Raw genomic sequence first — 15,814 nt, forward strand, 5'->3', positions numbered from 1 at the left:
GTCTGCCTGCTTCTTGAACAAACTCCAGAGAGATAATACTCCCTCAAAGCCCCAATCTGTCTGGTCAGTCAGATGAAGAGCTGGTTATTTTTAACACTGCAGGAGGGGGGGGGGGGAGTTGTTCAAGTATCAGAGGCCAAAGCCCCTCTCTGTGAGCCCATCTCACTTCTCCCTCTGTTTCCCTCCTCTGTGTATTCTTTTTCACAGTGGGATCAGCCAAATGGTTCAGTAGAGACAGGGGCATTTATACAACAGACAACATTCACTCAGGAAATGTGGAGATAAATTGTACAAGGCTGATAAAGGACAGATATGAAGCCACAAGAGGAGAATATGCAGACACAATTAGTCTTGAGGAGAGATCAACGACAGTGCTAGAAAGACGACAGGTGATAAAAGCCGGCACAAATATAGCCCTAAATGTACCTGGTCAAAGTCTGACTCACGTCTTCCTGAGCTACATTCTTACTTACTGGCAGCTGGATGTGTTCTTGGAGTACAGGCAGGCTCAGTACCTGAGCTCTGAGAAAATCTTGAATGGACCTGAGCCAGAAAACCTTTTGCCAGCTATATATATATATATATGAGAGAGATTCAAGTAGAACTAAAACCCATATTGAAGTCACAGATTAACCTAAACCTGCATATCTTTGGACAGTGGGAGAAAAATGGAGAACCTGGAGGAAACACACATAAGCACAGGAAGACTTCGAATAGGATCGGACCTATGACCTTCTTGTTGTGAGTCAACAGTCACGATTCCACAATATATATATATCTATATATATATAGATATATAGATATGTTAAATAGCAAGATATATATATAGATATATATATCTTGTTATTTAACATATAGGGAATCCATTTTTTGTTGTTCTTTTTACATAATGAACAATGAGTTGATTATTCTAGTAAATGTCAGAGTGCAGCTGAGCTATACTGTCCCAAAGGAAAAAGCCGACTTTGCTCAAAAACGTTTTGTGTGTTTATAGTTTATAAATTACCGCTTTAAAATCCGATAAAAACTAAAATATACAACCTGGTCTTTAAATGAGATTTTGACACAACTCTTCATATAAGACACGCAACTTAATTATTAAGATATTCAAACAATTTTTTCATGATTTAAAAGATGTAGCTCCAAATTAAATGCTGATAACCTGAGACCTTCGACTGACTGAATGGTTATCGAGGCGAACTAGTTCTGTTTTAAAATATTAGTTTTAAATTTTTTACACTTTGTTTGAGATCAATTGATTAAAAAAAGTTGCATTTAGACTGGTCATTCTGATAATGTGTGGTTGGATGACTGAAATTCTTTCCCTAACTTGGTGTTTTTGCAAAGCCGGAGCTCAGTAGCGGCAGCAGTAGCGGCAGCAGTAGCGGCAGCGGCAGCGGCGGCGGTAGCTGTAGCGGCAGCGGTAGCAGTAGCGGCAGCGGCAGCTACCCTGTAGCTGTAGCGGCAACGGCAGCGGTAGCTGTAGCGGCAGCGGCAGCGGCCCTCCCCTTTAAACGCGCAGACACACACCCCTTTAAATACGTCACTGCCTGGCTGGTTGAGTATCAGGCGGTGTGGTGTGTGCGGTCCGACTGTGGTTGTGTTTCGGGTCTGGTCGTGTTGATAGCGACACACTAAGGGCGCATTTCGTCGCGGAGAGATGGGAATTCAAAAGAAATGGCTCTGAATCAAATCGCCCTATCGCTGCTGGCCCTGCTCGGGTCGGCGGCCGTCGGTGACGGTAAGTTTCAAGTGAGCGCCTCTCCGGCTTTTGTCTCGGTGTGTTTTCCTGGACTGGGCACTGCCTGTTGTCGCTCATCGCCATGGCGCTGTGTCAGGGATTTGGCTAACGCTGTGTAGCTAGCGTCGACCTCAAAAACCACAGCAGATCCGTACCCGAAACTGGGGCCGTGCTGCCCAGTGGTTTGTTTCTAATATAACGTGTTTGGGGTTTTTTTGTGAACATTTCGTGTAAAGCCCGGTGTGTTAATGGTCGGTATTGAACACGGAGCAAGAAGTAGCCAAACCACAACAACAACACGGTGGGACCGTTTGTTTGATGAGCCAGCTAACGCTTGTTAGCTAACTAGATATTCATCTGATTAAAGTTAAATGCTGTTATTAATTTAGCTTAACTTGTTGGGAACTAGACTGAAGTAAAATAATTCTCCCTGTGTCCTACAGGCGTGCCAAGTAATCCCCCAATCATGTGTTGACGTTAACTTATCTCTGGGTGGATGTTGTGCTCTGATATTTACCAAACAGCCTCCTGCCTGTGGCCGCTTATCGCTGCTCTGCTCGGCTTCAACACACTGCCATGATAGCTAGCTCCTTAAATCTGTGCAATGGGGTCAGTTACAGTTTGGGCTCCTGTTTTTGCCATTGGTTTCCACGGAGGAAAGGGCAGAAAAGAGTTTGTGAATGGAGGCCTAACCCACTTGGTGCATGAAATGTGTTTTTGAGAGTAAACACTGGGAGCTCCTTCATTGGTGTCCATTTGTAAGGAGAGAAAAGGCTCCTTAGTGGCCTCCAGCAGAAAGTGAATGCTGGCATAGGGTGACAACAGCCGTGCATTCAGCTATCCCAGACAGAAGTCAGAGTTGAAGTCTGGGTTCATTGTGATGGAAATGTGGCAAGTGGGGTCTTTTGAGGCGCCAGTCATGGGGCTGCTTCAGCCTGAATCCTGCTGGAGCAGCTGACACCCACCTCCACTCCACTGTCTCACATGAGCAGATGTTGGGCTAAACTTATGCATATTTGCTTTGCACGGCATGTCTACCCATCTTTGAGTTTGTGCTTTGTGTTTTAATAAACTTTCAGTGCAGCCATATGCATATCTTGTGTTGCCCAAACCCCTTTTTCCTTTTTTTCCCCTGCCCTTCCTACTGCCTCTGAATGTTGAGGCTGTTTCACCTTGTCGCAAATTTGCAGCCCAGCCAACAAACTGAATAATATAATTAAATAAATCAAATGCGAGTACCAGAATAAATATCTGGACCGAATTGTCATCTGTTGTAAGTGTATGTTTTGCCTAATTTCAGTATTTCCTTAAACAGTTGAGTCATCCTGCCAAGAATCATGAAAATATGCCACCCCCATTAGTTAGGATAAGGAAGCTGTACACCAAGACTGAGGGAAAAGTATCACACCTGGGTGGCTAGTTTGTTTGAATGGGTTGCCCTAACATTAACGGTGAACTGTGAGGTGAATGGGGGTGGGGTGGGTGTGTGGGCCTGAGCAGGCTGGGGGTGACGATTGGTTTGTCCAGCTGGCGGGGTCTATCATGTAAGGGGCCCACAAGTTTGTCTGGAGCCATGGTTTCACACCATATAATGGATTTCACCATGCAAGGACTGAAACCAGACCAACCTGAAAGGAGCTGTGCTAGAGCAGATTCCAGAGCTTTGGCAAGTGTTGTATGTATTTGTGAGAATGCACTGAACTCACAGGTTTGATGAATCCGTCACATGTTGTTTACGTCGTGTGGATTAGGAGTCAGTGGTACTATAAGCCCTACACGACGCAGTCTGCCTGGGCGCATTGAACATTGTGGCAATCTGATAGGGGCACTGTCAACCACACTGCCCTGAGGTAGGGCGCGTCCCTCTGTTTTTCTTCCCGCCCTCTCCAATCTTACTTCTTGCTCATAAAAAAAGGCCTGGTGCTTTATCAGTATTTAATCTGTACTTTATCTCCAATCCCACTTCTGCTTTCACTTATTCACATGCAGTGGAAAGAAACTTGAACACTGCCTGTGTGTGTGTTTTCTTTCTGTGTTAAAATAAGCCTTAAGAGGTGAACTCTTTCTTGACATCTGCCCCCACTTTTAGTCACCTTACCACATATTTCTAACAGCCTAGTCAGAATATGTGATTTAAACAAACAGACACCAGGGCCTGGTGCATATGTATGCCAAATGTATATCTGTGCAAATCAATGACAGGGCGACTGGAAACGTGGAGCTTGTTCATTCTTCTGCCTTAATACAGGTGCTGTTTAATGTGACAGCGTTCAAGTGGAGAAAGTGTGAGCCAGTAAAACAGGAACATGTGTACACCTGCCCATTGGATCAGAGCAAGGGGAATGTACAGAGAAAGGTTCAATTTATTGGGTTCAAAGGTGTGTCCATGTAAAGAGGTGATGGTTTACTCAGAAGAGGGGAGGGTTCGTAGTATCACTAGCTGTCTTGAGGGAGAAAGTTGTTTTGCTTTTTTCCCTAAAGGTGTAGAAGTTGTCAAAGCCTGTTCTTGACAGGTGAATGTTGACCTTGCCTGATCCCTGAAGCCAAATCCTGCTAAAATGACGATGCACATTCCTTGTTTAAACTGTAATGTTACTTTCTGGCCCAGAACATCTCTCTTTGCAATATGTGTTTACTAACAGTTTCTACAATGTGGCACTTGGCCAAAAAGGGTCGGGTCAGGTCTGGGGTGGTCTATTTTTCCCTCCATAATGACCAATGTTGTTAATGACCTCCGTTGGCCAAGAGGCACAGAGCCTTAATTGCTACAGCAGACAGCATAGCCCCTGACTGACCCAGCCTCCTCCACCATTACTGATGTTTGACCACATGGGATTACTAGCACTGCGGAGGCAGACCACTTCTCAGTTGCCCCCACTCTGCCACTCTTTGTCTTTATTTAATGGTATATGCTTGGGTGTTACGATGCTTGCCTGTTAAAACACAACTTGTATGTTCCTGGTGACAGAAAGCTGTTATTGTCATAGTACACCCAGATAGACCCAGCAGTTATGAGTCTATCTTTATGGGGCTGAACCTGACACCCATCTCTTTGTAGCAGTGTTTGGTTTGTTTTTTTGGCTGCTGTTGGAATGCAGATTAGGCTTACTTGGCCTCCCTTTTCTGCTCAAAGGTGTACAGTCTGCCTGTCAGGTTTTCTCCAGCACAATAATTTACTTTGGTTTTTAAAATTGTTAAGACTTTTGTTTGCCTTTGTAAATCTAGTTTGCGTCCATATTATCTAACTTGTCCTTAAAGTACGATTTATTTATTTTTTTAAACCTTCATGAAGACATTACATTAAAATCAGCCCAACTGTGATTCATTTGGCAGCCAAACAATCATTCCTGAAATAAACATACTATGATTTGGAAAGCTGCTCCATGTTTGAGTTGCATTTGTAGTTTTATTAGCATCATGTGTCTTCTGCATTATTATGGCAGAATTCTCTGTGAAAGTCCCTTCTTATTGCTGAGACAGCAGTGTTCAAAGTGCATTTAATGATAAACAGGGGAGGCTGTTTTGGTATCGTGGAATATCTGTCTTGAATGCTGTCTCCAGTGGAATTTTAGATAAATCATCTTTTATTTTCCACTTACCAACCACTTCAGTTGGTTTGCTTGTGTCTTTTTTGGGAGATATTTATTTTCTAGTTATTTATTTGTTCTATTTGATATTTTTTGGCAGGGGCATTTTTGTCTTTAAGTTTAGAGAAAGCCTTCATCATTATTTACCCTCCTAGAAAACAGTGGAAAAACACAGCAAACTAAGTCAAATTAAAGGATTTTTTTCAAAATAATGCTTTAATTGGGGGGAAGGGCGGCATAGTGTTGCTCCACAACAAGAAGGTTGTAGGTTCGATTCCTCGGCCTGGGGCTTTTCTGTGCAGAATTTCAATGTTCTCACCATGCCTGTGTGAGTTTCCTCCCACCGTTCAAAGACGACATGTTTGGGTTAATTGGTGACTCTAAATTGTCTGTAGGTCTGAGTGTGAGTGGTTGTTGGTCTGTCTGTCTCTGCTGGCCCTGTGATGGACTGGCAACCTGTCCAGGGTGACCCTGGCCAATGTGAGTTGTGATTGGCTCCAGCACCCCCTGTGATCTGGAAAAAGGACCAGCAATATAAAAGGAATGAATGCTTTGTTTTTCTTCTTAATGATTGATATTAAGTCTATGCCCTTGTTTTATTTCATGTTTTCATCGTGATAATGTGCAGTTTTATCTTATGAAAATCACTTTGTAATGCTGTACAAATTATAATTCTATGCAATATACCAAGTGAACCACTGCGATTCCCCTATTTTATTTACTTAATTTGTAATTGGCGATTTAAATTCTGACCAAGATATAAATGACATAAAATATTGTACAGTGCAAATCATGTAAAACACTGCAGTGGTCAATTTTGGAGTCACTTTAATTTTGTCTAAACCCAAAGAAACACGAGTAGCAATAACAGTGGAGAAAAAAGTAACCTTCGTTTATCAACAATAAAGGTGTTGGACTCCCATCCACGACTGAAACAAAACAAAAATAATAAAAGGTAGTAAAGAGAGAGGAAAAAAGAGTGTATGTATTTATTTTTATAGCTAAAGTCACATGGCTGATGCATTTGGCTCGCAGTAGTGCAATGTGCTTGGTCATTAAAGAGGCAGCATTGACCAGTTTGGGAATTTGAGCAGCAGCACATCTAAAGTGAGCACACTTGTGCCTTTTTTTTTTTTTTTTTTTTTGAACTCATCAGGAAAACAGACAGACAGGATGGGATATAGCCTAGAGGGTGGTGGTTGGTAGAGATAGCCGAAGCAGCCTCAGCCCCAGAGACCTCCCTTTAGAATCAGATCAGTAATCTGACCCTGAGATGCAGACAAAGGTAATGACTTTCCTCCTTCCCCTTGCATTGATTAGGGCACAGTTGTGGTGTGTGCGTCCGTATGTGTGTTGCACTTGCACTGTTTGGTGGCGTCTGCTTGTCTTGATCAGCTCTCAGTCTGGTATCTGTATGGATCTAATTTCAGCCAGTGCATTTTGGTAATGGCGCTCTGCTCCCCGTACACACGCACGTACCAACAGTCTCTGTCTGCGTCATTGAGCCCCCAGAAACCTACTGAGTTTGTGTAACCCCACAGTACTGCGCCAAACACACTTCCACCGCCTTTATCACCTGAACATACTTGAAAGTTCACCCTTTGTTTTGACAGGGTCGCTCCGCACGAGTACGTCTGAACAACACATGTGTACACCCACACGTACACAAAACACTATCATCAAGGTTAAATGTTTGGAATGGGACTATGCTGTGGTTTTTAGTAGGGTCCAAGTTAAGACGACACTGGTTATGGCAACAATGTTTTATTAATCTCTTCCTCACTATGTCTGCCATTTCCTGCCTCAACACGAACGGAATGATAGGAACTTCACACACTTACAGCTCAAAAGAGTAACTGTTGTAGCTGTGTTCTCCCATTTTCCCCCCACTGATCCCTTTTCCTATTATTTGCCCCCCTCCCTCAAGTCAAAGTCTAGACTGGGTTTTAATGATGGCTACAGCTGGTCACTTGGGTAGACCTCAATCTCAGCTGGGGGGCTCTCAAAGTCCCACTCGTTACCCCCATGCCCTCTCCTGTCTGTATTGTCCTGCCCAATTTGGGACCAGCCCCCATCCTGTCTGGCGCAGAACAGCCCCCAAACATCAGGGTTGTTAATGCAAACCTAGGCTGTCCCCTGCACGCCAACCATCCCCCCATCGCTCCCCGACACAGAAGTGCGCTCCCCCACTCCAGTCTGCTCTTTGTTCGTGCAGGGCCAGTCCAATCCCTCCTCATGTCGTCTTAATCTCCACACAAAGGACCAGTGTAAAGACCACCAATTATGTGGATACAAGAGCAGAGTTCACTCAAACCACACACTCAGTGACCACTCAGGTCCATGTATGTTTAGGCATGGTATTATTCCCAAACAGTTTTGTAACACTTATGTTCTGTATCAAGTGAGAGATGCAAAATGAACAACATGGCATTTGGATAAATACTATTGGGCCAAGAGATCTTAGTTGTACTGCTGGATTTAGTTATCATGTGGCTGTTATAGTTTCACATTGTGTTGGTATAGATTTTCATATTCATATCCCTTCTTAATTCTCTGGCTTTGTTGGGTTGGAATGGGAAATGTTGCAAATCAAATCAGTCAACATAGAATTTTTGACAGTATTGGCTTTGATTTTTGCCTCAATCTTTGCTGAATTACTTTAATTTCCTGTGCTTACGGAATTAAGTATGTTTTCTATTGCAGTCATTATATAAAATTGCATGTTCTGCCGTGAATTTGACCCAAATGGCTTACACATGGTTTCATTGCTCATTTTCGTGGAAGCATCCCACATATGGTCTCGTCACAAGGTAGCCTTTGAGGAAAGGAGGACTTGCCACAAAACAAACTCTTGGTAGACCACAACCCATTTGTGGTAGACCCGTGGAACAGAATGTGTGTTTTCAGCCATGTTTGGTTTCCTTCCTGAGCCTCTGTCTGTATGTCTGTGCACCATCTGTCCTACCACACACAGAGTCTCCAGGATGGATGCGACAGTTCAGATCATGTTTTTTTGATTATTATTTTTTTGTGACTCACTGTTGTTAATTTTATGTTGCAATTTGTTTATTCATTTAAGGACTCTTTCATGGTCTAAAGTTTTGTTTTTTGTGAGAGAAAATTGAAGGACATCGCATCAGGATTACAACAGGCATATAATGGCTGTAAGGGAAGAGCGCTGCAGAGAAATTCTTAAATGCCTGTTTTTCACAATGTCACTCTTGTTTTGGGGATGGATTACTCAAAATTGGCGGGGTTGATTTGTTTCAGTGAGAAGCGGTTAACAGCAGGCCCACAGAAGACGAGCCTGATGGACAGAGGCTTTCAAGTCCTCTGAATTTATTGGATATTGAGCTTTGTCAAGCTCTATAACCAATCGTTGTTTTTTGTGTCATCGCTTCTACTTGGCAAAAATATTTGCTCCATTAATGCTGCAGATTAGTGTGATGTGGCACAGCACTTGTTTTTCTTTCTTTATCAACCCCAGCCTGCTTCACCCCTGTGTAATCTACAGGAAATTCCATCTGCATGCGAACTTTGGTGGATTTGGACACAGTCCGCCAACAGTTCCTGCCACTTTCCCGCTCACCTCCTGGAGCACAAGACACACGCACACAACAAATGTATGAGAAATATTACTGAAAGGCTACTCCAAGTGTTTGAAATTTCCAGTTACTACTCAGTGAACAAGCATGAACACATCATCATACACGCTACATGCAAAAAATGTTCCCACACAGAATGCAACCTCCCAGAGTTCAGTTAAGTGGTAACCACTCCTATGACACCAAGGTTTGTGGTTTAGTCCTCTCAGATGTTATATGCTGATGGCGCAATTGGTGCATCAGTCATTTGTATAAAGTGAACCATACGAGCGAAAACCTCAACATTTGATGACTCGGTTCGTTCAGTAATGCCTTGAAATGTGGTGACATTGTTTGACAGAGCGTTAGTCCTCACTGGGAAGAACGGTGAGCTCATCTGGTCAGAGAAACCCTCCGGATAAGACACAGGGGATTAGTGGAAGCTTGCCATCCTAAAATCTTTTTTCTTCTGGGCCAGGCATTGTCAGCTATCCAACTGATGCTGAGCCTCTTTTTGTAGGAGAATAAGGATTGGAATTCCTCTCTGCTTTGTGTTATCCTCTTGTTGTAGATGCTGCGGTGGTCTTGTCTTCTCTAAGCACACAGCAATTAGTCTTGAGTGGTCTAGGCTTTGTTACGACCAAGCCTCAGCTCTTGGCCTGTTATGCCTCACTCACAGCTCTGTTGTCATTCAGAGAGCTTGCCATTTACCATTGACTTGGGTTTAGTGTAGCTGAGTTGCTTTCCTGTGTTTTTTCCCATGTGAAAAGTACTCCTGCAGCCATCTAACCTTCCACGCTCCTTCTTGGCACCCTGGGAGTAGAAAACCTTGGAAGAAACCTCCAGTGTGGACTGTACTCTAAAAAAGAAGCATGTGTGCTGTTACCGAAAATCACATTTAAGTCCAAATCTAATCAGTTGGCAGTTTCTTGTTCTCCAGTTTGTCTACCAAACGCTGGTTTGGTTGTAGATGTGGCTGATGTGTGTGGACTTTCTGGCACTGACCTCATTCGAGTGTGTAGGTGGACCATTGTAGTTTTATTACAGCAGGAGCAGCTCCATTCTGTCAGCTTTAATAGGTCCCTCTGCAGGAGTGTGCTGTGTTTAATAAAACTCCTGTCTCGTTAGCTTAAACAGTGGCAGCTTTCTGTGTCAGTGTGACAAAGACAGAAGAAAGGCATGGAGCAGAATGCTGCAATGGGGATGTGGCAGGAGCCGTCTCCCATTGTTGAGCTTCACTTTGTCTGTCCCACCGGGCAGGTCCCTCTACACCCTGTGTGTTTGGGTTCATCTGCAGTAAAGGATCTGATTTCAGGGCCATCGAGGCTGTCAAGCTGCTGCTGAACTCAAAGCTCTGTGTCCTTATGTCACAAAATGCCTAAAGCAGGATGAGATACTTCACTCTTTACATCTTGTGTTGATGTGGGGTCGGTTTGCCCCCTGCTGGTTAACATGGAGAAGTGATTAATTCTTTTTTTCTGTTTTACACAGTGCTCTCTGCCTCGATAAACTGATTATTTTTAGCCACTAAACTCTCTCTCTGTTTCTTACAGCTCTGCGTTGTAACTGCACAAGCTGTGAGAAGACAGGCTACGAGTGTGAGACAGATGGCGCCTGCATGGCCTCCACATACTATATCCAGGGGAAGGAGCAACATGTACGCATCTGTATCAGTCGGGACAAACTAGTACCCCCTGGACAGCCCTTCTACTGTCTGAGTGCTGAGGGCCTGCTCAACACACATTGCTGCTATGTAGATTACTGCAACAGTATTGACCTGAAAGTCCCAGGTGAGGCTTGCTCATAAATTTCAGCCTTTCAGTTAAACGCTGACGTTGGTTGATTTGGAAATGATCACATTTGCTTTTCTTTATCCTTCGTTTGCTTTCCTTAGTCCCAACGAAGGGAGGGAACTGGTCGGACACAGGAAGTCCCTGGGGTCCAGTGGAGCTGGTGGCGGTAATCGCCGGGCCAGTGTTCCTGCTGTGTGTGCTGCTGATGGTTGGTGTGTTCCTGTTCCAGTATCACCAGAGAGCCTACAGCCACAGGCAGAGGCTGGAGGTAGAAGACCCCTCCTGTGACCATCTGTACTTGGCCAAGGACAAAACCCTGCAAGACCTCATCTATGACATGTCCACCTCCGGATCAGGCTCTGGTCAGTACACTCCGAAATATGATAAATAAGAAATAAAACAACAAAAATACAACTTTTAAAATAGCCTTATGCCCTTTATTCTCGGCAAAAGCATTATTATTCAATGTAATCATATAAATGTATACAAATGAGTGATTACTCAACTGCAACACCAGTGAAAGTGATCCACACCTTGAATCTGCTGAGTATATTCCAACAACCTTACAGCTAAAAAAAATGCTTTTCTGTGAATGGCTATTTTTTTTTACATTTTTTTTCCTTCATTGCTGCCACCTGCAGGTTTGCCCCTGTTCGTGCAGCGGACAGTAGCCAGGACTATTGTGTTGCAGGAGATAATAGGGAAGGGTCGTTTTGGTGAAGTGTGGAGGGGAAAATGGAGAGGAGGAGATGTGGCTGTGAAGATCTTCTCATCCAGAGAGGAGCGCTCCTGGTTCAGAGAAGCTGAAATCTACCAGACAATCATGCTGCGACATGAAAACATCCTAGGGTTCATTGCAGCGGATAATAAAGGTGAGGAACGTTCTTTTCTACCAAAGAAAAGAGAATTCTTAAAGTTAACATCTCAAGCATTTATTTAAAGAAATACTAATGAGCAGCACTGTTGCGGGGAGTGCTTTCATGGCTCCATCGTGTAAATACTCTTCCATGTGAATGGCATGACTCTCTCCTTTCGTTTGCTCTCTGCAGACAACGGCACGTGGACTCAGCTCTGGCTGGTGTCAGACTATCATGAGCACGGCTCACTTTTTGACTACCTGAATCGCTATTCTGTCACCATTGAGGGCATGATCAAACTTGCACTGTCAGCTGCCAGCGGCCTGGCGCACCTACACATGGAGATCCTCGGCACTCAGGGTGAGACACACTTGTCTGTGAAAAGGCAGCAAACATGAAGGCGCAACCCTCAGTCACTGACATTCAGCTATAACGTTCTCTCTCTCTCTGAGCACCCGAGGCAAGTCAAACAATGTGCTCTCTGCCCTCCTGCAGGTAAGCCTGGCATCGCTCACCGTGACCTCAAGTCTAAAAATATCCTGGTTAAGAAGAACGGCATGTGTGCCATAGCTGACCTCGGCCTGGCAGTACGCCATGAGTCCATCACAGACACAATCGATATAGCACCGAATCAGCGTGTAGGCACTAAGAGGTAAATGTTTCCGTACTCATTCACTCAGGAGTAAACATGGAGTTAGACACCAGGGAGCTTGTAGGTCTTAAAAGGGAATGTTCTGGGTTTTTTTTCCCTTATTGTCAGCAAACAACATTAAAAGATCATTGGACAAATAATGTCTGTGTATCCAAAGTGTGATTATTACCGCATCATAAGCCTGCCAAACCATTAAGCTTTGACTGTCCGATAGTCGCCCTGAAGTCCCACATTCATCACTGTCCTTACCAGTGAAAACCTATTTGGATAAATTGTGTAGCTGGGAAAAATGTCTTGTCATTTCAGAACTCCCCCTCCTACAGTTTAATGACTTCATATTCACTCAGTATCATCACAAAATCTCATTTGTTACTCATTCCTTTTGGGAGCTTGGATGTTTTTTGCCAAGGTTCTCCATAAATGAAAGTCCTACTTATTTCTCTTTCTGATTCCTTCCATTTTGTCCCACCACAGATACATGGCTCCGGAAGTTCTGGATGAAACCATCAACATGAAACACTTTGATTCTTTCAAGTGTGCCGACATCTATGCACTGGGCCTGGTGTACTGGGAAATTGCGAGGCGCTGCAATGCAGGGGGTAAGATGTCAGCTGACTGGGGGAGAAAGTTCCTGGTGTGAATGGAACAGGAGCGTGACGCATCTTCTTTGTGTACCTCAGGTATCCACGAGGAGTACCAGCTGCCCTATTATGACCTGGTGCCCTCCGACCCTTCCATAGAAGAGATGAGGAAGGTGGTGTGTGACCAGAAACTGAGGCCCAACGTGCCCAACTGGTGGCAAAGCTACGAGGTATTTCAACACAAAGTGGCTCTGTCAGGGTGGGGGCACTCTGATGAATCAGTATTGTGGGATAGTAAATAAAAGTGTGGTCAAAAATATCTGTTTGTTAGAAGTAGTTGATTTTGATTGGTAGAGCATATATCATTCATGTCTTTTCATTAATGCACAAATCAGCATGGAAAATTGATGTAGTTTTCATTGGCCTGATTTTCCTGATCAGAGCTGCCCCCATTTTTTTTTTTTTTTTTTTTTTTAACAGTTTACATGTAATTTCATACAGAAATAATCATCATCCAGCAGCTTCACCGCTTCAAACATCACTCAGATTGCAAATGATTTTTTTTTTTTGTGCCTCTTCCTGTGCAGTCGCTGCGTGTAATGGGGAAGATCATGAGGGAGTGCTGGTACGCAAACGGAGCAGCCAGACTCACTGCTCTGCGCATCAAGAAGACTTTGTCTCAGCTCAGCGTGGAGGAGGACGTCAAAATGTGAGCAACTGGCAGCGAAGAGTCGCATTGGAGACGCACAACCAGACCACACTCCCACAGGAAACAAACACTAAGGACAAGACTGCAAATGAAAACCCTGCCAGTTTTAAAGCCACACTCCGCGTTGTGACAAGGCCTACCTCACCTTTTTAGCCAAAACTACTGAGAATCACTCTTCCTCCCCCCGACCTTCTCCCTCCTGCTTCCTTTGATGCCTCCCTGTTCACTTTGACAACTCCTCCATGGGCCACAACATTACAGCACTACCATTGTTAATATCATTACTCTACTTTTTTGGTTTTCATTTCCCATGGCAGGAATTCTTATTATTGTACAGTGACGCACACGTGTGTGAGAGAGTGTGTATGAGTAATCCTTTTTTGGTTTCATCTTTTTTTACCTCTAATATTGTCCCACAACGGACACGTCCAGAAGAGCTGAGTATGTTGTGGGTTTTAAGTTCAAGCGTAATGACACTAACCTTCATACTCTGTCGGCCATGCAGCGTGGCATTCTGTCGCAGTGAGGGGGAGGGGGAGGCTGAAGCACTGTTTCTAGTTGTGTGTGTATGTGTCTGTCTGTGTGTGTGTGTGTGTGTAAAAGGTGTCTGGGCTCCTAGCATGTTTCTGAGACACTTGGATGTCGTCTGGTTTAGGCTGCACTTCATTAGACAAAAGCAGCACTGGGACTCTTAGTTAATTAAGCATGAACAGCCAGAATGTGCTTTTGGATCGCTCACTTGAATATTCTACAAACAGAAATTAGTTGCACTCAAATGTAGCTTCCTCATCACGTGTGAGACCTGCAGGTTTTGCATTACTGATGTAGTCCAGTCCTGGTTTTTGTTTGAAATGTGGCAGGGATACTGTTTGGGACAGTTTTTATTTTTATTTATTTGTTAATATTTTAATTTCATTTTGATGAACACTGTGAGATGAGATGTGAGAAGCGAGAGATGAAAATTAACGCTGCAGTTCAGTCCAAGTCACTCGCCAACGTGGCCATAACTCCACCGCTGAGTAAATAACAGGCATATGAAATGGCAATCAGAAATTCAGTTTTGTTAAGTATATTGTATGTGTTTTTAAGACATCATGATGGGTGTTCTCTTTTTACTTTGATATTAGACACTACTGATGGGTACGTATGATTTTGTATATAAAAGATGGACTCCCCCCCCCCCCCCCTTCCTTTCATGCCACAAGCCCCAGTGTGACATTTGAACAGTGATTCTCTTTAATGGTACTTTCAGGAGTCAAAATGGTTTCAGCTGAAGCCAGGAAATGGACTGTCATCCACTGGAATTTGTTGTTTTTTTGTTTTTTCATTTGCTCCTGTCATGACAGTTTGGTACTACTGATCCCAGATACTTTTGCTGCAACTTCTATTTTTATGTTTTGGTGTATAATTTTTGGAGTTCTCTAATGGAGCTCAGTAATGCAGATCTGTTTCTACATACACCCTCTGGGATGACATCGCTTTCTCACTGACACTGGAATATTTAGGAGCATGATGGAAACCTTGACCTTATTCAAAAACAGACAACAGCTGACAGTTCACGCGCCGGGAACAGAGAGTAGGATGTGAAAAGCAGTTGAGGTGTAACTTCGGACTGACATGCTGTCAAGTGAAACTGCACATTTTTGATGTACTTTCTCGCCTGCAGGTTTTCTACAGACAAGACTGACAGTATTACACTGACATCTGTCATCATCGGGCTGTGCACTGTTATGTCCACATGGATTTCAGTTAGTGATGTCATCATTTGATCCAGAATCCCTGTGTCATGTCTATCCATTTTACATGCTGTCTCCAACACTGGTTCCTCTGCACTGAGGTAGATCTTTCCTCTTCCTATTTTCTTTTTCTGTCCCTCCCTTTATTGTTCGGGTTGTTGGCTGTGTACACCACAAATGTAGCTGCTACTGTTAACATGGGTAGAAGTTCAGCAGGCAAGGATGGGAGAGGAAATGGGAGACTGCTGTCAGTTGAACCATGTCCATGTTTGGTTTGTTGCCATGGGTATATGACCATTAAGCATCCTGTTCATAAGTAATACTTCAAAAGAGTCATGTTGTGAAAATCTTTTCAGAATTAGTTCAGAAGTGTGTATATACATGAAATACAATAAATTCCTCTTTTTCTTATCTGTGGCTTCTACTGTGCTGCTCATTCAATGCAGTGTTTTCTTTAACAAACACAAACCAGTGTTTGGAAAGAAAGGTTTGCATATGAAGTTTCTTTAAACGAGGTTTTAATTTTTGTAATGCTTCCAACTGTTAAGACTGAAGAGTGAAGGTCAAAGCTCCA

The 15,814-nt window shown here is 43.6% G+C and overlaps 1 protein-coding gene across 1 annotated transcript; it reads left to right on the forward strand.

The window, feature by feature from the left end:
- Positions 1-1,563: 1,563 nt before the first annotated feature.
- On the forward strand, positions 1,564-15,651 carry acvr1ba (activin A receptor type 1Ba). The gene is made up of 9 exons (XM_029506334.1): positions 1,564-1,741; positions 10,466-10,702; positions 10,807-11,067; positions 11,347-11,577; positions 11,755-11,922; positions 12,058-12,214; positions 12,689-12,813; positions 12,895-13,025; positions 13,383-15,651. Exons 1-9 carry the CDS (start codon positions 1,678-1,680, stop codon positions 13,506-13,508), a joined length of 1,500 nt encoding a protein of 499 aa, XP_029362194.1. The 5' UTR covers positions 1,564-1,677; the 3' UTR covers positions 13,509-15,651.
- Positions 15,652-15,814: the final 163 nt, after the last annotated feature.

Source organism: Echeneis naucrates, chromosome 7 (assembly GCF_900963305.1).
Source record: "Echeneis naucrates chromosome 7, fEcheNa1.1, whole genome shotgun sequence".
Classification (NCBI taxonomy): domain Eukaryota; kingdom Metazoa; phylum Chordata; class Actinopteri; order Carangiformes; family Echeneidae; genus Echeneis; species Echeneis naucrates.